At 37.8% G+C, this 27,197-nt stretch overlaps 3 protein-coding genes across 4 annotated transcripts; 1 reads left to right on the plus strand and 2 right to left on the minus strand.

The window, feature by feature from the left end:
- Positions 1–774: 774 nt before the first annotated feature.
- On the minus strand, positions 775–10,309 carry LOC134797703 (voltage-dependent anion-selective channel-like). 2 transcript variants are annotated; one of them, XM_063770052.1, is made up of 7 exons: positions 10,155–10,309; positions 9,083–9,229; positions 6,538–6,702; positions 5,615–5,778; positions 4,203–4,430; positions 2,629–2,837; positions 775–1,175 (listed from the first exon to the last, which is right to left on the minus strand). In XM_063770052.1, the coding sequence occupies exons 1-7, from the start codon at positions 10,263–10,265 to the stop codon at positions 1,084–1,086; spliced, it is 1,116 nt and encodes a 371-aa protein (XP_063626122.1). In that variant the 5' UTR covers positions 10,266–10,309; the 3' UTR covers positions 775–1,083. The 2 variants fall into 2 exon arrangements, with proteins under 2 accessions (XP_063626122.1, XP_063626123.1); XM_063770053.1 differs by lacking the exons at positions 9,083–9,229; positions 10,155–10,309 and adding an exon at positions 7,352–7,504.
- A 1,657-nt stretch (positions 10,310–11,966) lies between these two features.
- On the plus strand, positions 11,967–16,488 carry LOC134797706 (SET domain-containing protein SmydA-8). Its single transcript, XM_063770055.1, has 8 exons — positions 11,967–12,154; positions 12,766–12,973; positions 13,377–13,575; positions 13,867–13,991; positions 14,506–14,732; positions 15,059–15,219; positions 15,474–15,666; positions 16,062–16,488. The coding sequence occupies exons 1-8, from the start codon at positions 12,022–12,024 to the stop codon at positions 16,292–16,294; spliced, it is 1,479 nt and encodes a 492-aa protein (XP_063626125.1). The 5' UTR covers positions 11,967–12,021; the 3' UTR covers positions 16,295–16,488.
- Positions 16,489–16,985: 497 nt separating this feature from the next.
- LOC134797705 (uncharacterized) lies at positions 16,986–19,847 on the minus strand. Its single transcript, XM_063770054.1, has 4 exons — positions 19,626–19,847; positions 18,051–19,166; positions 17,607–17,714; positions 16,986–17,189 (listed from the first exon to the last, which is right to left on the minus strand). The coding sequence occupies exons 1-4, from the start codon at positions 19,761–19,763 to the stop codon at positions 17,049–17,051; spliced, it is 1,503 nt and encodes a 500-aa protein (XP_063626124.1). The 5' UTR covers positions 19,764–19,847; the 3' UTR covers positions 16,986–17,048.
- Positions 19,848–27,197: the final 7,350 nt, after the last annotated feature.

Raw genomic sequence — 27,197 nt, forward strand, 5'->3', positions numbered from 1 at the left:
GTTGGCACCACTGACTTCCTTTTGCGTGCACGACCACAGATAATCACTTGAATTTTGACAACCCTAAATAGCCGAAAGGGATAGCATGACTCGACCCTGAACCGCTGTCAAACTTCGGGCAATTCGGGTTTGTAGGAAGTGTCCTTTCTGTATGGTAACTATTATTTCTTCTGTGACATCAGCAAGCTACATACTCCGCGTGCAATAAATAAAATAGGTACAAATAAAGTAGTAGTAAAGGTACAAATAAAAAAAACACCATTTAGGCATTTACGCAGCATTTGCTTTATTATTTATTATAATCAGAAAATGGAGAAAATATGGGAATACCGCACCCGCAGTATAAAGTTACCATACCCAAATATGTGTCCAATTATGGCTTTATATCCATAGCTCTATAGCTATTGACCAAGATAAGCTTATCTTGGTTGTTATCTATAGCTACGCTATTAATATAAAGCTGCAATTATTTAAATAAAGCAATGCTATCAATAGTATCAGTAAATTACAATAAACATTTAAAACTTCATACACATTTAACCTTTTGGACGCCAATGACCGATATATCCGCACCGCAGGTTCAACGCCTAAGACCGATTAATCGGTCACAGATCACAGAGCAACATAGACCTACGTGCATATGCATAAAGTTCAATTTAAGTTTTGTGTCAAAACTTCGGTGACGTGGCGTCCGAGTGACAGCTTTTGTGTTTGACACGGCGTCGAAAAGGTTAAAAGGACGAGCGGCGCACGAGGCGCCAATAAAACAACGGATGGTGATTCCAACAGACTATTCTTTTAATTCACAATCAATATAAGGGCAACACCATAGGTGCTTATTTACAAGACATAACGGACTTACGGATCACGTAATTTGCACAATAAAATTATATAGCAATACAATAGGGATGCAATAATGTCGCGTGCTTACATAATACCTAAGAAGGAACGGTCTTCCGAACGAGGAATCGTCGCGTTCAACGCTTACACAGACAGACAACACTCGAGAATACTATGATTGAAATTGATCTTTCTATACTCTTTCTATTATTATATAACAGTAGATGTGTTATCTACAAGTGTTTAGGGCTCCAGCTCGAGGGCGACGCCGACCTTGTGGCCGCCGGCGTTGAAGTTCTGGCCGTCGATGGCGGCCGAGAGGGTCAGGGTCACGCCTGGAACAAATACAAATGTTATCTCACTAATTGTTTAACACTTTGACCACCAAAGATGTCGACTGTCACTGCCCAATATCAATCATCGTGCATTACGACAAGGTTCACGATGACGCGCCGCGCACGATAGGCGTTCAAAGGGTTAACTCCTCCACAGCGTAGCGACGTTACAGAGTTTTTCACACTGTTTATAAGTCCCAGATAAAAGCCATGTTGACTGTCATAGATTTTCAGTTTTCGTCCGATAACTTATAGATAACTAAGTCGACATTTTAAAATGACAATAAGACTATAAGAAATGAATTTAGGTAGGTATTCATAGCAGCCATAGCTAGTACATATTTGTTACTGGTTCGGGTCTGCTACACAATTGTTATTGGCATCCATGCTAGCAGACGTAACGTAAAGACGTTCTATATTTGTGCCAATTTTTACATTGTTTAGTTGTCTGAACGAAAACAGGTGTGACGTTAACGTCGTCATCCCATAATAAGGACTTCCGTATGCGTAATACAAAACTACATAATACCCATACTTCCTCCGACAGTACTTAAATTAATATTTCATATTGTAAATCAATGATGAAACTACTACGAAATATTAATTTAAGTACTGTCGGAGGAAGTATGGGTATTATGTATATGTAGTGAAGTCCTTATTCTTCTATTGTCCAAAATAAATAAAATTTCAACGCCTCCGTTGTTGCTACTGTTGCTAGAATTGCTAAATAATCTCCCAGAGCCGCAGTTATCTCCACTTATATTTACTCGACAAACAAGAGATAAGCGGGACGACACGTGACAATCGTACAATCTCTCGATAATAATAAGGCGTAAGGGAGGGTTAGAACTGTCTAATGTTAGACATTATGATGGATAATTCTAATCATTTCAGTATATTCTTGGGATAGATAAATATTATGGACTTTCACTCTCGATTGTGATTATGATCTAATCAACATATGTTTGTTTTATATAATTATAAGTTATGTTACACTAATGTTGTTTAATGTTTACTCTAATGAGAGTAACATGAAACATTATGGCTAGCATAAGTACCTAAAGATACGACAAAAGTATTATTATACGGCACTTAGGTATTTCAGATAAAACTGAATCGCCCAACTGATATTGGACCGTGACATATCCAGAACATATGAATTCGCAATAAACCGTGTTTTGCAAGGTTACGAATGAAAAGGTGAAATAAAAATAGGAATAAACTTGTACCAATCATCCAGCCCTAAATTATGAAAAGTTATAATGTTATACGAAACAATATTTGTAGAGCGAATTACTTCATTAATATATTAAAAAATGGCAACATTAATTTGTGACTTAAACTCACTATTATAATGCGATGCGATACTCGCATATTGAACAAGTGTCACGTATATCGAAGCGAGTCGCAGATAAATCCAAAAAAAAGACAGAATCGTGAGATAGATACTGACCAGGGCGCAACTTCTGCTGGTAGCCGAGACCGATGAGTGACTTGTTGTTGATCTTGGCGTGGAGAGAGGCGTCGGCGTCGAGCGCGAACTTGGCGCCCACGCCGAACAGCGTGTCGGCCGAGCCCGCCGACCATTTCATGCTGACGCCGCAGTCCAGCTTGTCCGACACCTTCTGGTAGATGGAGCCACCGAAGTCCTTGCCGTTGTCGCTGCATACACAACACCAAATTATTATTATATTGATTTTGGGTCAATCAACTATCTCTTGTTGTTATTTGGTCCCGTCAGCCAGGATACCATAGTAGTAAAGTTTGTTAGGAAAACTGTTGTAACACTTTCTACTAACATGCTTGGTGGATAACCCACTATGGAAAGGGGAACGTAACCATGGCAACCAGTGACACGAAAAAGTTGATTCACCCTTTTTCAATAGCAGCAGTTATATTTGATCTAAAGTAGGATTAATAAGCGTTTGCGGTTATTAGTCCCACTTTAGATCAATAAAACTTACAGACACGAAAATATACAGTAAAACTTACATCAAGTCTAAAGTAGTAAGTACTATGATTTATTAACTTATGTGCAATGATAATCTTTATCTAATGATTATTTAACTAGGATTCAAGAAATTACAAATGTCAATGATTCATTTTTTCTGTATTCCAATTTAATTTTATTGTGATATTTTAACATAATATAAATAAAAAGATATCTAACTAAGCATTCTTAAGATTGATCCGTTTTTACTAAACTCTACAACTTATTATTAATATTTTCCGGTCATATAATACACTTTCTTTAAATACTTTCACGCATCGCGTCACAATCGATCTAGATTACGTAATCCCAAGAGGCATATTTACATAGAGAGTACACGTCATAGTTTCCAAGTACCATTTTACAAGCATACTTAGAGAACAATAGTCGGTTATATTATCCGAAGTCATCAGAGCGCTCGCTGGTTTTAACTAGTACGAGTTATATGGAGCATCCTCCTTTACTAGCTTATGTAATGTTGAAAAATCGATGTTCATTGACCCTGGCTCTACAGAAGTCCTGAATTGTAACATTATATAAGAGGTCTAGTTTAAGAAACTGACTTAAGATTTTACATCAGAAAATGTAGTTTCGTCTACATTTTTTTTTCTTCTGGCTTACTTCCTGTAAATTTGCACAAGGTGAGGAGAATGTTCGGTATAGTAATTTTGTATTTCGTCTACATTCCTGCTAATAAACGTGCCTGTCAGGCTGATAGTAACTTGTGTGTGTATCCCTTTACCCTCGTTTGACCTAAAAACTAGCTTGTGTATTAACAATCAACACAGCCTGATCAATAACTCATGATGTAATAGGTAAGAGTTTCATGAGATATTGAACTTTTCTTCTGTAATGTGATCACTGATGATTTTAGAGAAGTCAAAACCAGCAAACTGTGTGTTTATCTTCTAATTATATAATCCACAGTGATTTCTTGTTGGACACCACATTAACTGTTATTATCTTTTATTAATCCACAACAACATATTAGTGGTAATTTAAAACATCAAAATAAATTGTATAACTATAATACTTACACATTGGTGTGTAGGTTGAAGTCTCCAGTCTGGTATCCGAAGGCGAAGTTGTTCTTGGCGAACTTGGCCTTCTGCGAGTCGAACTGCGTGAGCGCGCCGGCGAGCCAGCCCTGGTATTTGAGGACAGCGGCCACGTCCACGATGGGTCCGGCCAGGTCTAGGTCCACGTTGGTGTTGATGGCCACAGTTTCGTTCGCGAACGACGACTTTAGTTTACCGGTCTTGCTCCTGCAATTGTTAGTTGTTTAATGACTTGCTCATCAATATAAATTGAATAGAGAAAGCGTACATAAAGCCCGATTCAGAAGAAGCGCGTCGAGCCGTCGCGGATTCGATTTAGACGGTTCAAGAACCTGCATGCGATTTTTGTTACATTACGGTATTTGGTCGATCAACTGAATACATTGTACTCTGTAGTTAGAATAGAATAGAATAGAATATGTTTATTGCTCACATATTGATCTTACTCTACAAGTACAATAAGGTTACAACATGTTACCCTACAAGGGCATTGCAAATACACGTGCATATAAAATATGTATACACATAAGAAAGGTACACTATAATTTATCTATTTCTACGCCTATTAAATATAACAAAATTATTATTTTATTATCTTTGAATTATACTTATTTTCATTGAAAAACTCTTGCAGGGAGTAAAAACTGTGATCTATTAGGTAGGTTTTTAGCTTAGTAACAAATTTTGTGTATGTTTGCTCGTTAGTTATTTCTTTTGGAAGGTAATTATAAATTCTTATAGTCATTACGTGAGGGCTCTTGTTACTAATTTGTAAGTTACTTGATGGTATGGCTATTTTATCTTTATTTCTTATATTTATGGCACATGTGTGGCGGTCTGTTGCTTTTGTATATAAACTTGGATTCTTGCGGACAAATTAGCAATGTATTGAATATTGCATGCAAGTCCTTAACCATCTAAACGGGGCAATCAATATGACAAAATATGGTGGTATCTATTACAAATTAAACTTCATAACTAGAAATGTTTAAATATTTGAAAAATTAATATTATCAATGCTGTACCAGGAAGTAAAAAAATGGGAGTCTTAATTTTTTTCCTACGAGAATTTGCCTGCAGTTTAGGCTGTATCAGAATTGTAGGGAATGAATACTCGTATGTTCTTAAATATCAGTAACAGGAAACACAAATTGGCACTTAAATAGATCTGTCTGACCCATATAGTTCTCCTTGATTGTCTAATAACATAACAATGACTAACTCATTCTGACTTATTGTAAAAGGCTTTTACGATAAACTGGTTCCTTTTCTTTGTTTTATGGCTTTGAGCCGTAAAATAGATGTAGATTATATGAGAATAAAAGAGATGATATTGATTGCGAACTGTTCACAATGCTGCCAATGATAAAGTGTGCAGTTTTGTGGCCTACCCGGTCTGTGGGGCGAAGGTTCCTTCCAGAGTAACCTTGAGACCAGCGGCGATCTTGTCCTGAATTGTGATGTCAGTGGCGAGTGTGTTATCCGTGTTCCACTTCTCTGTGAATGTCAGGCCATAGTCCTTCACGGCGAATTTGGACGAAAGGCTGCCAAACACCTGTGGAAATAATGTATGAATGTAATATCAAGTAGGATTGCATACTTGTGCTCTGTAATTTGGAAATGGTACTTTATTATTTATTAGAAAAGAATAAGGTTAATATAATACCTAAAATGCGTTAATTAACATTTTCAAAGTAAATCATCAATGAAAAAGGGTGTGAATGTATAAAGTTATGGTCTGGGACTCATTAACTGTAAAATAAAATATTGTCTAAATTAAATAAGTGAAATAATAGCCAATATCTTAAGCTATTATGTGAATGAAATGTGTATTTGTGTTCTTACACTGTTTGGCTTTTTGGAATCTCCATGAAATGATAACAATAAATATTTAAAAAAATGTGAGCCCTTGCGTTTTCTTATAATGACTTTCCACTGTAAAATAAATGAAGCCTTTTAAATAATCTTATCATTATTTCGGTAATGAGAAAAAAAAAAACCATGATCTAAAAATGTGTTTTTTTCTCTATAAAAGCAATCTAAGATCTGTTCAAATCAGATTTCATACAATGTTCAATATAACAAAAAAGTATAGCAAATTGAACCATACACATACTTATGTACAATTAATTCACAAGAGCTGGCTGATAGTTGAAATAACAATAACTTACAAGAGAGCATGAATGACATGATAGTTAATAATTAAGCCCTCGTAAGCCGGAGCACGGATCCGTGTACGAGGAAAATATTAGGAAAAATAATCATGGCACACGAGAGGTAAATATGTACAAGTAGTAACAGCTGGATGAATTACCTTTCCACTCTCCTGGTTGGAGGTGATGCCGCTGGTGAACTCAACACCAGACTCACTCTTGGTCTTCAGGTCAAGTTTGAACACTCCGAAGTGGTAACCCTTGCCGAATACATCATTGGCCTTCTTGCCAAGATCGGCATAGTAGGGAGGAGGGCTGGAACCCATCTGTAAAGATTTATACTTGAGTAACCTACTCCTAAATGGACCCTACATTTTTCTCTAATAAAAGAAGCAATACATGTCCCATGACCTTATGATTATTAGCTGTTAATGTCTAGTACAAGGGGTAAGTCGCAAAAATTAACTATTAGTGCCAGCTGTGTCAGGGTCGACTCGGCTTCGCGAACTATTTACAATCCGCATTCAGTACTATTACATAACACTCAGGTAAGAAGGGATTAGAGCGTCAATGTTCCAGAACAGTGTCCAACGTTACATTCTTCCTTCGAGACACACCTATTGGCCTTAAACTTGACCTCTATAGATAGGAGCTGAAATTCGTATCAAAGGTGGAAATCACATGCGTCGTCAACCTCCACTGACGTTTCCGACCTCTTCACCCAATCAATTACATTTTTATGACATACATTTTCTTAGATCTCAAATCATTTGAAACAAACTTAATGTAGTTATTGGTGATAAAAATGGGGAGATACGAAAATAATATGGATTATGCGAAGGGTGACGTCGATACTTCTCATTAAAACCGGCTGAAGCGAATAATTTTAACCTCAATTTATATTCTATCTTTACACAATAACCAGTCTTTCTCTTTATATACAAAGCAATTACGAAATAAAGCTATATTACTCACTGTGGTTTATAAGGTACAATTTGAAATAGAGAACGTGGAATAAGGCAAATAAATTGCCGATTACAGTGGAACCTCCTTCACCGCACCACAAGACAAGTTCTGGTTACTGAAGTAGTCGACAGATAGCGCGACAGTACGATGGCGTTTTTCACACCGGAAATAGTGTAAAGACTGATGTATTATTAATTATAATTCTTTTGTTTATATCATATTGAGAAAAACTATATATCTTAATAACAGTTATACTTTATTTATATTAGATATAGTAAAGATCAACGGTCGTAGTGGTTGATATGCTATTTCATTGTAACATAATAAGTTCTAAAACGACACTGCTACAGTTTGACGTCAATGTCACAAGTAGTAATCAACAGAACTGCTAATATATTAATAAATTTAATTATTTTCATCAGAATTCCATAGAAAAACATTAAAACAATAAGTTATAGCAATATTTATATTAATAATTAAAGTTATAGCTTATAAAATCGAGTAACTATTAACAACGCATATATCTGAAAATTTAGCGTACATTTTGAAACTTTTTTTTATGATATGGGTAGGAGGCAAAAGGAATCGCTTGATGGTAAGCGATTACCGTCGCCCATAGACTCCCGCTACAACAGAAGAGTTGTAAGTGCTTGGTAAGTGCATTTCCGGACTTTAAGATGGGAGTACAGAAGTAAGCTTGTGGTTCCAAATCCGGCACTTTTAGCGGTAATAATTTGAAGTAAATTATATGTATTGACCATGCTACATTAGATAATTCAATAATTATTAACAATTAAAGAGCCTGATAAAAACTGCACGCTTGCTTCTGTGGAGTTCTTTCTAATGCTAAAAAAAACGAACTATAGGTACGTTCGTTTAGGTATACTTAATTTGCTATAATGTGGAAACAATTTAATCATCAATCAACGAATGAAAAATCAACAAACAACCAAAGACATATTATACACCGGGTGTGGCCTATAAGGATATTTTGCTATTTTTTTTTTTGCTATTAGATAATAATTTAAAATGTAAGTACCTACATAATGAGAAATCTCAAACTTGCTAAAAGTAGTTCGTAATCAATCATACCGCGGCAGTTATTAGGTACCTACTATAACTAAATACCTTCTGGTTGGTCTTGTGACCAATCGTATTAATTTGTCTCCTAGGACTTTCATTTCAGCAACATTACTTCTCGAAGTGTATAAGGCCATCCCATATCCACTATTTGTTGCACGCAAAATGTAAAAGGCACTTTTATTTCAGTTGCTATAATTATAACTGGAACGAAGCGATAATGTATGGTTTCGAGCTTTCGACTGTCTGATGCAACTGTGCTGATCATCAGTCCCTTTGTGCCATTGCTTGATAAGGAGCAGCACTTGCTTATTATCATGATAATGTAAGTGAAGCCAAAAAAAGGCAAACCTGTAGGTATATACACACCTGTAATTCTACAGTTAAACTACTTAAACTAATGAGACCGTATTTGTGGGGTGCCGTTTCATCTTGTGTACAAGAAACATTTTTGTCTCTCATTCGATAGAATAGATATACTTACCAGAAAGTTAAGGATATTGGTGCCTAATTTCGTAATATTAATACGTCGCACAAAACCGGTCCCATGTATTTACTTTTCGGGAGTACCTATGCTTATTAAAATCTTGTGCATTTATATCACCAATATTCTTAACTTTTGGTTAAATCTATGAATCACTAGTTTGCGTAAGCTCAAACCTTAGAATCTGAAAAGCTCCAGAAGGCAATCCCAAAGCCACCGCCACGGCTACCACTGCCGCCATCGCCATCGTCATCGTAGCCGTCGGGACAGTCCACCTCCCGTCCATTCTCGAAGCAGATCACGTGCTCGCCCATCGATCCATCCTAGATTCATTTAAAGATTATTGCCGCATTGTCATTATAAGATAGGAGCAAACTTTTTCATTGTTATAGGTAGAAGATCTGATAGTTATAATTATGTAGGTAGGTAGGTATTTAATTATGATCTATTAAGATGCAGTTACTTTAGTATCAAAAGTATTGATTTAATATAACAACAACATATTTATTTACCGACGCTGCACGCTCGTCCCTACACTAACTGAGGGTACCTACCAAGTTTTGTTACGTCACTAGCTGTGACAAAGTTCTAAATTTTTCAGCACTTTTTTTGAGTAGTTGACTAATCCGATAACATACCTAAACGTATAATTAATAGTTTAATACCTACTCAAAAATCTGTGTTCACCTAAAGTGTACCTAATCATTGTCATACGAGATCTGCGTTCGCCGAGCTAAACTTTCTTTTATTTAGAGACGATCAATCCATCAAAAAAGAAATATATAACGCTCAACTCAAACTCGGGAAGATTCGATATTTTATTTTTATCCACGGCAACGGCGTCTTGATATATTAACTCATATGTATGTATGTTGTCATGTCGTGTCCGCGACAGTGCGTTAAAGGTGAAAAAGATAAAAGTAGTGTTGGCACGCAACGCATCGTCCTAGCTTTAGCCGATGGCAAAGTTGAATATTCGTCGGATACTCGTCGAATTTTCTAGCAAAGAAAATTCTGGGTTTTTTAAATTTAACTGTTAGTATAATTTTCAACGCAACAAAATAGAAATAAAGAAAGCTGAATGAGTAGCAGTATAGTTACTGCAGTAGTGTAGAGCATAGAGCTAGGGATTTAATAACTAGAGGTAACTTTTATACTACCTATAACCTACGGGTATATACTACCTCTACCTATAGGTATACCTACGTATTCCAAATATTATGCTTATTACTTAAATTAAATACTTACTTCCCGTACACATGGTTTTCTTTCATAAGATACCGCAGAAACTTTCGGCCACCTCCATTCAAATACACTATCACTGTTTAGAAAACTATATAAACTCTCAAAAATAGACATATTAAAGATAAAACATTAAATAATTATATTGGTTATAATTTTTTTGTGACAATTACGTGTACATAGATTTTGAAAATTTTGTTACACTGAATCTATTTGGCTCTGATGGTAAATACATTTCACATTCACATCTCTCTCAAATGAAGACCATTTTTCTGAAATTTAGTTAATTTACTAAACGTTTAATAATGTAATGTAATATTTGATGATTTGTCCTGAAAGCGAAGTAGGGAGACGAGACAAATATTCATGTAACATGTCATGTTTCACTATGTCTCCCATAAATAATTCGTAGCCACGTAAACCGGGGATCTTAAACACAATAGGCGACGGGCGATATACCTACTTATAGGAACTTAAATCACCAAGTATCATCATTAAGCTAGCAGTAAAGAAAACAACGTAGACCTTAATATTCCATAAAACGGGACACTTCAAAGACATTCTCTTGAGCCAATCAACCTGCCAGAGACGTTTACTTTCGAAAACGATAACATCTTTATTCTAATATACATTTCTGTTAAACTTCAGTTCAGACAAATGTAAAGTATGTAGTTCATCATTATTTCGTAAGAAATACTAGGTGAGGCGACAGCGGCTGGGAAAAGTCAATATAGATTTAAGACTTAACATATAAAGATTTTTTTTTGTGTTTTATTTGTATTCCGCTTACAAAGTAAGTAAAACTGCCTAAAATGTAGTGTTTTAAAGTATCCGTCTTATTTAAATATTTAAAGATACCGTTGGTAACCGTTAGGTTGGTATTGGTAATAAATAGTTGCCAAGTGACATGATGGGATATGATTTACGGCAATAATTTAGAAAACACACATAATATGTTTTGGATAGCCTAGTAAATACTCAGAAGGCTTTAATGTAGAGTTTCTACAGCCACGTTCTCATGCAGTATCAAAAATTATGCCACGCCGATTTCACGCCGATCACGCCGCCGCCGCCGGTCAAAAAATCATCGGACGCCGCCGCCGATGATTTTGCCATCGGCGCACACCTCTAGTAGAGACTCGATAAAGTTTGAGTTACTTAGTTAGGTAGGTAAATCGGAATAGAAACGCAACTGGGTCATAACGATGGAAATGCCAGGAATTAGTCAATAAGTAGTAGATTGTGTCATAATCATAAGGGAGCAAAATTACATATTTATGGCGTGGGCGTACATTGAATCCTGAGCGTAGTGAAGGATTCAAGTGTAACGTCCAAGGTGGAAATAATTTTGCTACCATAATATGTGACACATACCTACTGCTTTTCACATCACCTATGAGCTCCTCTGGGTAAAGGAGCCTGGGCCGGGACGACACCGACGGAATTCTGCATCCTAGCTGCAACTTGTATGGCTAGTTGATTTTCATATAAATTTGCAGCTAGGACGGAGATCCTTTGGGTTGGACTATCTGCTGATTTTATTATGCGTTGCCGCTTATCCGGTACTCTATTAGTTGCACCTCTGTTCTGTTCACTAGATAGTTTCCTGTAGTTTAATTTCTATTCCTAATAATAGAGTACTACACCTTTAAAAAACAAAAGCATAATCAACATAAACATAAATAAACGCGATCCAGAGCGGCCGACATCTCCGATCTCGAATGGTCTGGGTTCGACTTCGACGTCTTATTATTAGCCACCGATCGTGTGTACATATGTACTCCTCATCGGTCAGAGAATTCAGTCGGTTCTCTCGACGCCTGCAGTGTTGTCGTGAAATATTAGCGCTAAGTAACTATTACATAGCAAAGTTATGGCTCAGGACGTGAGCTCGTACGATATCGCTCGAAATGAGAAATTTGGACGATATCTGATCGCAAATAAAGATCTGGAGGCCGGGGCGTTAATTTTCACGGATAAGCCTTTCGCTTTCGGACCGAAGCCAGGTAATTTAAGCAGATACAAGTATATACTAAAGTTGAGGTCCACATGGGTATTAAAAAAAAGTTTTATCTTAAAAACTAAAAATATAGGTACAATGTAAGATCTGACTCGCATAGAAAAGCTTCCACACATACTTCAATCAAAATAAATATATAACATTAAAGTAAAAGATCCGATAACTTAAAAAATATGTGGGCCCCTTTCGGGTAAAAGCCTCCCCCAAGTAATTCCACTCCTCTCTATTTTGGGCTATCTCAAGCCATTTTGGACCCGCCGTTTCTATTAGTTCATCTGACCATCTGCCACGTGGTCGGTCTTTGCCTCTTGAGCCCTGCGGCCCAGACCTGCATACTTTACTGTTCGTATGGTCCATCTGTCGTCTCTATATCTTGCAAGTTCTTTATAACAGTTGTTATAAAATTACTGGGCTGACGAGGAAATGTATTGTTTTATTGGTGAAACATAACGAAAAAAGTTAGATCTTGAGCGTAATAGCGAGGAATTCAACAGCTTAGATTCCCGAAATCAGTACTGTTCTTGAGTCATGTCTACTGTTTCGGAAGGTACAATTTAACAGTGTCTAGAAATTTTGATTTTCAATTCTTGTCAACAGACAGCCCACCGCTCTGCCTGGGTTGTTACTGCCCTGTGCAGGGCACGCTATGTTCTCGCTGTGGTTGGCCGATCTGTGGCGCGGAATGTGAAGCGGCGCCGGCTCACGCAGCGGAATGCTCAGTATTCGCGGCTGCTAAAGTGCGCTTCCAACCACCAGATGACTGGACAGTCAGTTCACCACAGCTGGATTGCGTTACACCCTTAAGGTAGGTTGTTTCACAAAAGTTAACACGGCTTGGTTGTTACTGCCCTGTAGGTACATACAGGGCACACCCTATGTTACGTTGTGGATGGCTGATCTGTATTAGGAGAATGCTCAGTAGGTATTAGCGGCAGCGACTAGGCTGCTTAGTTCACCGCAACTGGACTGCATCACGCCCTTTAAGGTTGTTCACTAAATCACTAATTAAGAGTTCTCCTTATCGTCATCCGACCTCCCAAAGTTATGATCAACAAAATTTAAGAATACCAAAGAACGTCATCGCACTCTCCTCCTCTCCTCATTAGAACTGTGAAGCGCGCGTTACTACTCCTGGCAACACTCTAGGCCAGGCTTGTGTCTATTTTCAATCGATTTGAAGCTCTATTTCTCGAAATTGACTGTTTCAGAATGCTGCTAGCAAAAGAGAGGGACCCCGAGCGTTGGAAACGTGAACTGGAGCCAATGGAAACACACGCAGCGGCGCGGCAGGAGCGGCCAGCGTGGGCCGCTGACCAGGTCAACGTGGTAGCCTTCCTCACCGACCACTGCCGGCTCGGCGCGCGCTTCGACAAGGAGCTGGTACAGCGCGTCTGCGGCATTCTCGAGGTAAACAAATAGAAAGTGTAGAGTTAGTGACCAAAGGAGACATCTAGTGATTAACCTTGGGTACCTTTTGTCACCAGACGTAAGAAAAAAAAAGATTCCCATAGGTGTGTCCAGATCTGGCAAGTGTGCTAGTACCTACCGTATACGATTAACAGTTCATGGGATGATACCGAATAGCGCGCTGGAAACGTACTCGAGCTTACTAGCTGGAAAAAAAATGCAACGTGTCCCTATATTAGTGATGCTGAATCGCTGGAGCCATTTTCCTAAATTTATTTTCATAATTGTCAGGTGAACGCAGTGGAGATCCCATCTCGCGGTGGATTCAGCATCCGCGCGGTGTACCCACAGCTCGCCATCGCGGCACACAGCTGTGTCCCCAACATAGTGCACACTATACTCCAGAATGATTATGAGTGAGTACCTTCAACCTCACCTACAACACAACTCACCTACCTCAGAAAAAAATATGAACAAAACAATTACCTAGTTTCTTCATGGTTTCTTCTGACATGATTTGAAATGTGCGAGTTGTGTGGCGTGGCGGTAGGTGTTTGCGATGAGCATATTAAATAAAGAAGTATAGTGAAGAATGCCTTTCAGTGTTGTGACTTACTGGAACAAACTAACAAAATGAGCGGTACAAATGAGTCGCTTAATTTCAAACTCGGGTAAATCCATTTTATCCATTTGTCAGATTATGCGGTTTTAGTATTAAGAAAAGGTAATAGGGAAGATATTTGCTGAGAGGGTCGAATGGATTTACCCGAGTTTCAAGTTAAGCGACACAAATGAGGTGAAAGAACATAATACTAGTAGTCGTACTCTTAACTCGAAAGCTTAAAGACCGTGCCTTGTCATGAACATATAAAATAATTTTATTAAGGGGGTATTATTCGTTACTTAGCTGCTTATCTATCTCTGCTTCAGGGTCCAGGTGCGAGCCGCAGTGGGCATCCCATCCGGCGCTGCACTACACCTATGCTACACGCACGTGTTGTACCCGACGCCCACGCGCCGCGACTACCTGCTGGAGTCCAAGTTCTTCGCCTGCGACTGTCCCCGCTGCGCTGACCCTACGGAGCTTGGCTCGCATCTCAGCACTCTCAAGTGCAGCAAGTGTGATAATGGCGTCATACTGTGCAATAACCCCTTAGGTATGTTTGCTTCATCGTCAGGCATTCATTAACTTCTCTCTCTCTCATCTTAGCATTTATCCCGGTTGCGATTACATGCTGGAGTTTATTTTATTACCCTCTCTCTCTCCTGTTTTCTGCTTTCTTCGTAGCGATCATGACTGTCAGGCCTATGAGGAAGCTGACCTGATCAGTAGGTTTTCATAAAAATTTCGACATATGGGTATTTTTGTGCAGCATACGTAAAGTGCTGAAGGTATGTTATAATGAAGCAGTTTCTGTTCATCACCCATGGCAGATTTTTGGAAAAAAGAGAACGCCTTCAAAGTTCTTTATGCTGTTTACAGATAACGAATCGCCCTGGCAGTGCACCGATAAGAACTGCGGCTTCCAGACCTCGAGCGCGGCGATGAGGAAGATGCTGGCCGTGGTGCAGGCCGAGGTCGACCAGCTGGACGCGTTGGAGGGCACTCAGGCTATCGAGATGCGAGAGGCTACGCTTAAGAAGGTAGGTGATAATACTGAAGTGCGAGTCTTCTAGCTAAATAAAGTCACTAGATGATAATCCCAAGAATGTAAAGAGAAAAACCTACAGTGAATTCTGTAGCCCTGTTACCAACCAAACGTTCCGTACCAACGTGTGCTGCGCCTGCCCACGTGTCTGAGATGCCCTATATCCACTAACCACTCGAGGAACTAAGAGAAGCTCTGAATTAAGAGACTGACTGAGTTTACGTCATTCATTGTCCCTTTTGTTTTCAGTACAAGTCAGTATTCCATCCACGCCACGGCGTCCTGTTATCCCTGAAGCACGCTCTGGCCACGCTGTACGGGCGCGTGGAAGGCTACGCCATCGATGAGCTGCCGGACCTGCTGCTCGAGCGCAAGGTGGAGCTATGCCGGCTCGTGCTCGACACGCTGCAGATAGTAGCGCCCGGGGAGACGAGGATGCGCGGTAAGTGTAGCGACACGTGTCAGTGTTCCGTCACGCCCAGTCGCTGGAACACCTACTGTTACGGGCGGATTGTTTCTCAGGCTGTTTTATTCGACAAAATGTTTATTTGTCTGATTTTCAGAAATGGTTATAAAATACAAGTAAAAGTAAAAATAATGGGATTTTCATTAAATTCAGACTTAGGTATAGAGATTTAGCAAACAACACATACAGTAGGTAAAGTGGCATTCAAAGAGAACCCGGTGAGGAAAAGGAAATCTTAGATATCTCTACCAATCTCTACACAGCCTCCACTACGTAAAATTTTCCGCTACAATAAATTGTACTACTTTATGCGTCTTAGTTTCTTATTTATCTATAATTTTCACTTACCTATACAACCACTTTTTTCGTAGGTTTAATGCTATACGAACTCCACGCGCCAGTGATGTTCCTCGCGCGCAGCGAGTTCAGCGCCGGCCTCATCGACCAGGACAAGCTCAAAGAGCGGCTGCAGGAGCCCATCCGGCTGCTCGCAGAGGCCTCCAAGATCCTCGGCAGGGAAGACCCGCAGAGCCCCGAGGGCATCACGGGCGAGATCGCACGGCAGTCCATGGAGCAACTCCAGGCTAGCATTGAGGCGTTGTAGCGTTGAATTGATCCGAAGTCAAGACAAGGCCTCTTAGACCCTTAGTTGAAAAGATCTTGAAGAACTTATTGGGGATCAGTTTATCTTGACAGAAGCTTGAAGCCTCAACAGTTTTGCATTTTACGTTCTGTTTTATCAAATATGGCGTAGACGTTTCTACTAGCCATTTTTTCTCTCGTCGACGTCGTCGGAATAGATTAGATCAGGATGTAGCGTTGATAATGTGTAAGTTTGGAAATGAATGAGCAAGGCTTGGTGTGATAAACCATCAGATTTTTTTTATCCAGGGTTGGTTTTAAAGAAAAAATACTTATCGTACTTCTATTCGCCATTCTATGTTCGTTTATGAATCAAATATTGAAATAAGGCAAAACCTTGGTAAACATTTATGGTTAACCTCCAATAATTAAATTTAAAAAAAATTGTGTGTGCTGTAGTACTGTAGTAATAAATTATCCTAAAAAGACAAATATTTACTTTATGATCTCTTGGAAAACATTTAGCAAAGGTATTTTGAATGTTAATAGAAATTTTACTAAAAGTTCAAAATTTTTGTTAATTACATATATTTATCTTTCAAAATAATAACAAAATATATAGGTACTATTACAAAAGACTATGTGATTAGAGTAGAATATTGTATTGTATATGTCCCTAGTTATGGCATATTATTGTATTATGTTGGGTACAAATTAAATGTTTATAAACATTATCAGTATTTTTTATTTTACATTAAAAGTGACCAACAATAACATTAAAATTTAATCTTCTTAGGTTGCTTTTTCGCAGATTCAGTAGAATTCGTAACTTTTACCTGATGGCCTATGTCTTCTATGTTGTCTGCACTCTCCAGAGTGCCTAGTTTCAGGGATGTCTCTTCCCTTTGGCCTTGCGTCTGTAAGTAAAAAGGAGAACATTGTTACAGACACAAATAACATATAAGATTACCATGAAACTCTCTTATAAAGATCCTAGGCTAAATGTATCAAATTTGATAAAACTGGATTTGGCCAAGATAAAATCAAATTAGTAATTTAGTATGAATAATCAAATTAATAATCAAATGAATAATGTTATGATAGAGACATCAAACATTTGCAAATGCTCATGACAAAATTTTGGGTTTTTAAAAGTAAAAAAATTAATAATATTGTTAGTTGAGTTAATTCAAATTCAGTAGTCTTGGAACTATACCTTCCTGGATACTGTAACTCTTTTTGTAAACACCAGGAATCACACATACTATCTAGGTCATACCTATTAGGAGTATTAGGTATATATTTGCAGAGATTAAGCAAAAGTGTATACTTACTGTAGGACAATCCTTCCTCAAGTGAGTGACGTCTCCACACAGTTTGCATGATCCACCATTTGGGTATAAACCTTTGGGGTTGTCTGGGCACTGCCTGGCTAAGTGACCCTGAAAAACAAGAAAATAAAAATGAAAGAATGTTTATAAGTCTTTATGCCTAATATGTGCATATCAACAAGGTAGGTTTTTGCTAATAAGATTATAAGCTACTTGAACTGCAAAACCTACTATGTAACCTAAACTCAACACTGAATAAAATATTTGATTTCAATAAGTTTATAAGATTCGATTTTAGGTTAGAAAAAAATCTATGAGTAGACTGATAAAAAGGACATATATTTTGCCATTTCATATCATTTAACATTAAATTTTTCAGTTCTGTTCATTATAGGGTTACATTGGTTCAAAATATTAATTTAAAATTAGGTTGTTGAATAGACTCACCTGTTCCCTACAAATGAAACAAGTAGCAAATCTAAACTCATTGTCCCTCTGAACCTTGCACTCAAACTGCCTGTGCTCTGTTGAGCCACACTTGAAGCAAATTCCTTCTGCTGCATCTACTCCCGGTATCTTTGACTTTAGTTCAGGGCAGTCCGAGAGATTGTGTCCTCCTTTCCTGCAGTTGTAACATACGTCTCTCTTCAACCTTGCTAGAGCCTTCTCAGCTCTCCTTCTTTCCAACTTCATGGTCCTCTGTACCTCGCTCTTAGGAATACCTTTCTGAATCATACTTTTCCTCAGTTCCGTAAGACGCTCAGCATCTTTTTTCATTATTGGGAAACCATCAAACCTAACCAGTTCAACTTCTTTAGTGTTTATTATCAGTTGAAAACTCTTGTCATTGATTTCCTTTCGTCTAACAGGTTTGCCATTAACCAGTTTAGTCTTCTTTTTCATATTATTATCAGTTTGTTTAGGCTGTGGATTACCCTTATTTGGAGAGGATTTATGTTCAGTAGTGTTAGGAGCCTCTGTTTGTAGGACATTCCCATTGCTATTACCCTTTTGTTTCTTTTTATTCTTTTTCTTCTGTTTCTTTTCAGTTGGTAGTGCTGCCGTTTCAGGAGGTGCAACATCACTCTGATTTGCCTCTATTGGTGAGGTCTCTGTTAATTTATTTTTCTTCTTCTTTTTACTCTTTTCTTGCGGTATAGTAGCTTCAGCACATCCATTTACTTCTTTAATATGAGAAGGTTCTAGTGTCTCTGAAGTATTTTTATTTTTATTCTTCTTCTTCTTTTTACTCTTTTCTTGCGGTGTGTTAACTTCAGCAGACCCATTTACTACATTAATATGAGAAGGTTCTGGTTCATCTGTGGTCATTTTATTCTTGTTCTTCTTCTTCTTCTTAGTCTTTTCTTGAGTTGTACTCTCAACAGACCCATTGACTTGACCCTTAATGTTTTTTTCTTGCTGGTTATTTTCTGCAGGCTGCTTTAGAGGTAAAAGCCGTTTTTTGGGAACTTCTTCAGGAAAATCACACCAAGTGGCTTTTCGCTTGGACACTTTCTGTTCCTTCAGAAAGTTTTCGTAATTTGTGATACGTTGATTTTCTGCCTGAAAATATTCACAAACATTATTTATATACAGAGCTCGGCGGGGGTGAGCCATTTACCTTATAATTAGACATGTCTTATGTCATATTATAAGGCAAATAGCTTACCCCCGCCGAGTGGGGGTCTCTGCGGGTTTTGTTTATATAATTAATTATATGTATGTCAAGTTATAGAAGTTGTTTCGATGATAATGATAATACACAGCAATGAGGTTCCTCCTGTGGAGGTGTCTGAAGTAATAAAAATCTTTAATTTACTGATTGTACCCTTATCCGTATAAAGGGGTACTCCCTTTTCTTTTGACCTGTGTGGTACTGGTAAATTCATTTCTTATATTATATGCACAGTATGCACAAATACTGTAAACTATTGTCCACAGAAATGACAACTTTTGTTTTAAAATCTGTGATCATAACTCAATGGTAGAATATAAAATTAAATTTTATTACGAAATAAATACCTCTTGTCTTTTGCTTGCTTCCTCTTTTTCTTTTTTGGACTGCATAAGTTGTTCTTTCATTACTTCCCATGGTGTACTGTCTTCAGGGGCCCTTTCGTTCGAGGCTTTAGAGCCTTTAGCTCGAGCAAATCGAGTCATACTGATAAACGAGTAAATTTATTTCTAATTATTTAATATTTCTTTTTTTATAGAAATCCACGTGCGTAAACCTCCCGTAAACTATTTCGTTTCCTAAGGGCTAAGAAAGAAACGTCACAGTCAGTGTCACTACTGTCACTGTGACATTTTAAAGCAATATTTTACGACCCAATTTAGCTTCCAAGTTGCAAGAAGTCTAAAGTTTATGGCGAATATATCAAATGCCTGTCTAATTATCACTTTTATTTGATAAAAAACTGACTTGATTTTATATTTTTATGTAAATAAGAATCAGAAAAACAATTGATTAAAATCAATCAATCATCGGTGGGGAACAAAAAATTTGTGAGACTGTGATAAGGACAAACAATAATAGCGCTTTCTCTGCTACTCCTACTGAAAGATACGTAAGCACCGTAAGACTATCCCGTTCTGTCAGTTATCCCCACCACTCATGCCCAATCCAGTTTATACTAGATTCATGATTAAAATAATATAGCCGGTTTAGACTCTCGCGCGAGCCACGAGACGAGCCGCGAGCCGCGCCACGAGACGCGAGTGTAAGCGGTGGGCTCGCGGCTCGTCTCGTGGCTCGGCTGGCGCTCGCCTTTGCTCGCCTGGCTCGCGTGGAGGAGCGGTTTTTTGGGCACGAGTCAAAGGGCTTGCGTTCACACTCGCGTTCGGCTTGTCATTCGATTAAAAACCTTATGCCGTGCCGTTAGTGTTTAAAATATATTAGCTCGACGAGCTTACGAGCCATGAGACGAGCCTCGAGCCGAGCCCCGAGGCGAGAGCAGTGTTGCCAGATGAAATCTGAAAGATTCAGTAGAAAAAAAATCGTTTTAGCAGTAGATAGGGGAAAAAAGCAGTAGATTTAAAAAGTGATGTCTGCAATAGGTAAAATTGAAAAAAAAAAAAATATTTTATGCTCTGACCTGACACCAACCTCCCATAGAAAATTTGTATTTTTGTCCTTTTTCTGCTGACAAACTGGGTGTGATTGAATAATTGAGTATAGCTGGCAAATCAAATTGTCAGTAACAGTAAAATGAAGAGTATCATTCTGTCTCTTACTTCTGTTATCATAATTAATAAATGAGCACAAGTTTTTTTTTCTACTCATCATTCGCTTGCCCTTATCCCATTCATTTGGCGTCGGCGCAGCATGTTTTTTCTTGCATTCCTCTCTCTCGCCCGTCATCTCATTCACTTGCGTTCGTTTCATTATCATCTCTCACACTGTCCATCCACCTTTTCCTCGGTTTTCCTCTCCCGTTAATTCCCTCCACATTCATTCGTAATACCTTTCTCGTCACATGACTTTCATCCCTCCGCATCACATGCCCGTAACACGCTAGGCGATTCGCTCTTACTTTTTCTACTATGGGTGCAACTTTCAGGCTTCCTCTTATATACTCATTCCTTATCCTATCCATTCTTGTCATACCACACATCCATCTTAACATTCTCATTTCCGCTACATGCAATCTTTTCTCATCCGTCATCTTTAGGGCCCAACACTCTGATCCATACATGACGACAGGTCTTATGATGGTTTTATAAATTTTACCCTTCAATCGAAGAGGCATACGAGCGTCACAAATGGTTCCAGTGACCTGTGCTAATCCGGTTTTTTACGTCACGGTCAATACTACACGTAGACGCACTGTACCAGCGAACCGAGGTACTTGAAGTCGGAGCAGACAGGCAACGTAACGCCATCGAGTTCCATGGCAGTGAAACTGGAGAGACTGCCGAAATCGCAGAACATATGTTCAGTTTTAGATCTACTCATCTTCAGGCCAAAATTCTCCAGTTTTCGCCGCCATTTCTCAAGTCTGCTCTGTACCTCGAGTCCGTCTTCACCCACAAGCACAATATCATCAGCGAAAAGGATACACCAGGGTGCCTCCTCCTGTATGTCCGAAGTTTTTTTTCTACTATTACTATACAATTCATTTGCCAGGCTATAGAGTCTGGCTACTGAAATATTACCCAAAGTTATGGCGGGAAATTCAAAAAATCTTGGGCCGGTCACACTGTGTGTAGTAGGAATTATAGTTTTGATACTAGAAAATATTTTTGATTTTCTGTGCACACGTAAGGTACCTAAGGAAATAAGTTAAATATACGTTGACTGCACTCAAAGTCAGCTCACATTAATTTCTACCACTATGTAAAGTATAGTCAACGACAAACACATATGATTACGTTCCAATGTTTTGATTTTATTGATATTTTACAGAACTTCTAGTTTATCCGTTTTTTTACACACTTTTCCTGTTTATGAGATTCAGGTATTAATAAATTCACATAATTAATCAAAGTTATAGGGAAATGTTAGAAGTTTAGAACTAGCACTTAAAGTATCAAAATATTAATAGAGCACCAACCTACTAAATTGTTTCCGACTTGTAAACATTGCAGTTTTTCGTTATAAAACGCTTCACGTCGTTTCGCACATTGTCGTAATTGTTTACGAGCTTAAATAATAGGTTGCGGACCTCACTCGGTATAGTTATTATTAATATTATTTAAGTATTATTTAAAATAAACGCCTTATATACCGCGAACAATTTGAATGAATGACATAAATTGACAACAGACTTTTAACTTTTTTTAAAAGCATAGACAATTGGTGATGCAACAAGGAAATATCTGTCAACAAAATTTGGCTAGCCAGACTCTAGTGGCGACGACGCCGACCAATATTACCAACCTACCTACCTACCACAGATAGAGTAAAATGAAGCCTAATCACACTATAAATAAATAATAACCGCGGTTTCAGAAAACTTCGTATGTCATAAAGGCTAAACGACACGATACGACGGTATAAAGTAACTAGATGATCCGGTCACGATGAATAATCATTCGTTTTCGAAAAATCAGTAGCTCAGCAGCAAAAAGCAGTAGATCAGTAGATATTTTTAAAATCAGATAGATCTACTGCTTAATCAGTAGATCTGGCAACACTGGGCGAGAGTGTAATCATTAGCTCGACGGGCTTATGCGCTCAAGGCCATTCGAGGCGAGCCACGAGACGCGCCGCGAGCCGAGCCGCGAGACGAGAGTCTAAACCGGCTAATAATAGATTTACAAATTCATTAGAAAAATTCACTTAAAGTACGTTCATAAACAAAAAATATAATATTATTTTATTAACAATATACCAAATATTCTGGAAATCTGAGACTTAATAACTTCATTAACTTAAATATTTATCTATTTATTGACATAAAAAATATTCCTATCTTTACACAATTTGCAAACTTAAAGTTAAAATTAAAACATCCATTTTTTTTTTATTACTATTATTAATACAAGAAATAACCTTACGATCTAATTCAGTTCCCTGCAAAACTGTTTACACAGTTTGTCTGCAGGTGCGAGTCTCTTATGTAATTACTTACATACGTAATCAATGTAAAATATTATAAAAACTAACATCATACACTTAACTAATATAATCAGATATACCTTACTTTACTTGGGTGACATTTGCAGGCACAGGCATACAATTGTCACCCAAGCATTTTTAATAGGTGCTGCTTGATTGCTGTTTTAAATTTAGTTTTATTGGGCTCGAGCCTGATATTTTCTGGAAGACTGTTTAAGGCCCCGTTCGCACGGCAGCTTTTTCAACGCGCGTTAAAAAAGCGTTTGAATGACGCAAATGGATAACCATGTATGTATTCACACGAAGGCGGTTTTTAAGCGCGGCGCTTTTTTATCGAGCACTGTTCGATTTTCGGCGTTGAGCGTTGGCGTCAAATTGAATAGAGCATACGGATCTCCGTGTATCTGTTCTCACAAGCGTTAAAAAAGCGCCGGCGCTGCTGTCAGTTGGCTGTCAAGTGTCAATTTTTGGTGTCAATCGTCAAGATTATTATTAGTTTCACCTTAAAAATGTCAACTTATGCTTACAAATTCCTGAAATATTCAAGCTATATTCAAATAATACGTCGTAATAGCAAATAAAGTATGGCTTTGCTGAGATGCGTACGTGATAGTACGACTCACAAGTGATTTTTAAGCGTTCGTATGAACACAAATATTGGAAACGGTAAAAAAGCGCCAACGTCGGGTTTTAACGCAACGCTTTTTAAGCTGTCGTGCGAATGGGGCCTAAAAGATATGGCAACCTTTTTTTTAGAGTTTGGTCTCCGTAATAATTGGTGACGCGGGGTATTTCATATTTTCGCACAGCCGCTGATCTTGTATTATGTTTATGTTCTACTCGTGTCGAGATATGCTCCTTATTGCTGTGGTTGTTAATTGCTAAGAGGTATTTGTGTTTTAAGCTGACCGGGAGTATGTTACAAATTTTAAATAGTTTATTATAATTACCTTTACAACTGTTTCTAGTTTTTTTATTGACGAGTAACTTTAAGAATCTAATTTGTAGCACTTCTACTTTATCTATATACGATTTAAAAGTGAGACCATAGCAATCAAGGGCATAGCTTAACACGGAATCAACTATTGCAAAGTATAAGCACTTTAATACATTAATTGGTACTTTAAAGCTAAGGTGGTAAAATTTACCTAATAAAATTCTAAGTTTGCTACAGATATAATTTATATGTTGTTGCCAAGAAAATGCGGAATCTACTTTAACACCTAAATATGTAACACAATCAACTTTTTCTATTGGTCTACAATGGCAATCGTGTAAGTTATTATGAAGGCAAGTAAAGCTATGGGTATACATAGGGAGTGGCATTTCTGTTGGTCTTAGATATGGCGATTGTATAATTAGGAGCTTAGTTTTATCTGAATTCAATATAATGCCATTGTCATGTGACCACTTTACTACTGAGTCTATGTCTTCTTGGACTAGACGACAAGTTTCTATCATATTGGTTCCTGCGCGTAGGGTGCATAGGTCGTCAGCAAACATGTGTGCGGAACAGTTTCGCAGAACTCCACATAAGCTATTTACATGCATTAAGTAACACACGGGGCCGCATACGGAACCCTGTGGTACTCCACAATGTACCAGTGTCTCATCACTTAGGTCGTCACCAATCTTTACTCGGTATGAACGTGATGTGAGATAGTCGCGAAACCATTTGTTTAGCGGCTGCCCCACACCACATTCGGCCATTCCATTTAAAAGGGTGTTTGTATCTAAGGTGTAGGCTTGTGCCTGCTCGGTCACTACAGAGAGCGCTCCGCTCTCGGTCAATCGGTCAAACGAACTAGTTCGGTCTTTTAGTTCCTTTAGTTCAGTTCGGTCTTTGAGAGCTGGGCTATAACCGCGAAAATCGAAGTTCGCAAATTGCGGGCATTTTTCTCTGTCACTCTTATTACGCCTTCCTTGGAGTAAAAGAGAAAGATCCCCGCAATTTGCGAATATCGGTTTTCGCGGTAGCCCCTCTGGAATGTATGAATCGATTTTACAGTAGTTTTTTCCTAAATCTTTGGCAACTGAATTACGATTCAAGTTGTACGATACTATATGACGATTAAACATCAAAAAGCTAGACATAATAAAATAATATAAATAATACAGAAAAAATATTTGATTTTTCTTCATACTTTTCAGGTGTTTGTCACTCATTTATCTCGTTCGCACTCGTGCCAACGTCATTGTGAACCATTTCGTTCAATGTATTTTCTGTTTCACTCATGTCAAGCGCTCACCAATCCCACTGAACTAAAGGACCTAAAGACCGATTAAGAGCGTACAAAAAGATTTAGTTCCTTTCGGTCCTTGATGGGATTTCATTCTTAACAGTTCTTAGTTCATGACCGACACAAGCCTACTAAGGTGTCGAATGCTTTCTTAAAATCATAGAATATTGCTACAACAAATTTTTTATCGTCTAAATAAGTATTAATTTCATCAGTGAATTTGGACAAAAGAGTGGCAGTACTTCTATTTTTCTGAAAACCATGTTGACAATCATTTAATATACTGTTTTTTTGAAGGAAGGAGCTTGTTTGATTGATTATACATTTTTCAACTATTTTGTCTATACTGGAGAGAATGGATATCGGTCGATAATTTGAGTATACTTTACGGTCACCCTTTTTATGGATTGGACGAACTAGAGATTCTTTTAACTTATTAGGGTATTTATGTTGAGCAACTGATACATTAATTAATTTGGCTATGACTGGACTTACTTTATCTACGATTAGCTTCAGGTCAGACATGCGTACAAGATCGCTTCCCGGCGCTTTATTTTTATCTATTAGATTAATTACACGTTTAACGTCTTTGCTATGCACGGGTTGCCATCTCATACACACGTCCGTCCTGTTAACATATTTGTTTCTGTCTAACCATATATCGTTACATGTATGTTTAATTTGCTCTATCTCGTTTGTAAAGGTAAATGCAAACTTATTACAAATGTCTCTAATAGTGTTACCTTGGTCTACCATATTACTAAGGACGGAGCTGTCTAATGAGATTTTATTATTTCCTAACAAACTGTTTATTTTCTCCCATACTTTCTTAATATTTTTATTACAATCTAATATACTTTGTTTATCGTATTCATTTTTACACTTCTTAGTTGCTTTATTACACTTATTTCTATATTTAGTATAATCGAGTCTTTTCAACATATTCTTTGGATCATTACACCAAACTACGAACAATCTATCCCGTTTTGAGATCATTGTTTTCAAGTTATCATTTATCCAGTTCTTATTATCTCTAATATTATTTACGTCTTTGGTCGGTTGTATTTTATAACATGCATCATAAATATTTTTAAACATAACAGTAAAGCTTTCATATAATTTAATTGGACATTGTATATTTAACAAGTCTTCAAAATTAGTTTCTAATAACTTTTCTCTTACTAGACGATTATCGAGTACGCGCCTAGTAACAGCGGGCGCGGGCGCACGCGTCGCCGTGCCGCTGCCGCCCGGCTCGCGCCGATTCCGGGAAGTCGCGGCGCACGTGTTCCCGCGTCCACTGGTTACTAGTCGCTGTTTCCATTGTATCACAACTGAAGTAAAGTAGTGGTCAGAGATCTTGTGTGTAATGACGGCTGAGTCTATGATAGATATAGGTGCTCTAACGTATATATGATCTATGCATGATTCTACAATTTTTCCCATAACGATTTCTCTTCGTGTGACATCCTTAATACATTTTACAAATCCATGTTCCGATAAGATGTTTTCATACGCTATGACTCTACTTTCATGACAATTAAGTCCCAACATATTTAAGTCCTTTGTTTAACTCTCAGAACCATGAAGAACGCACTTTTCATTTTTCAAACAAAATGTTTCAAAAAGGGGACGTTATTTGTTCAACGATAAAATCGCATAAATTTTATTTTTTGGTGAGTAGAAATTATCAATTATTAGCTATATTTATTTAATTAGGGCGAGCGAAGCGAGCCCTATCACTAATCGACGAACTATGCATTCTTGTGGTACACTTTACGGAAAAACTACTGC

Source organism: Cydia splendana, chromosome 15, assembly GCF_910591565.1.
Source record: "Cydia splendana chromosome 15, ilCydSple1.2, whole genome shotgun sequence".
Taxonomy (NCBI): domain Eukaryota; kingdom Metazoa; phylum Arthropoda; class Insecta; order Lepidoptera; family Tortricidae; genus Cydia; species Cydia splendana.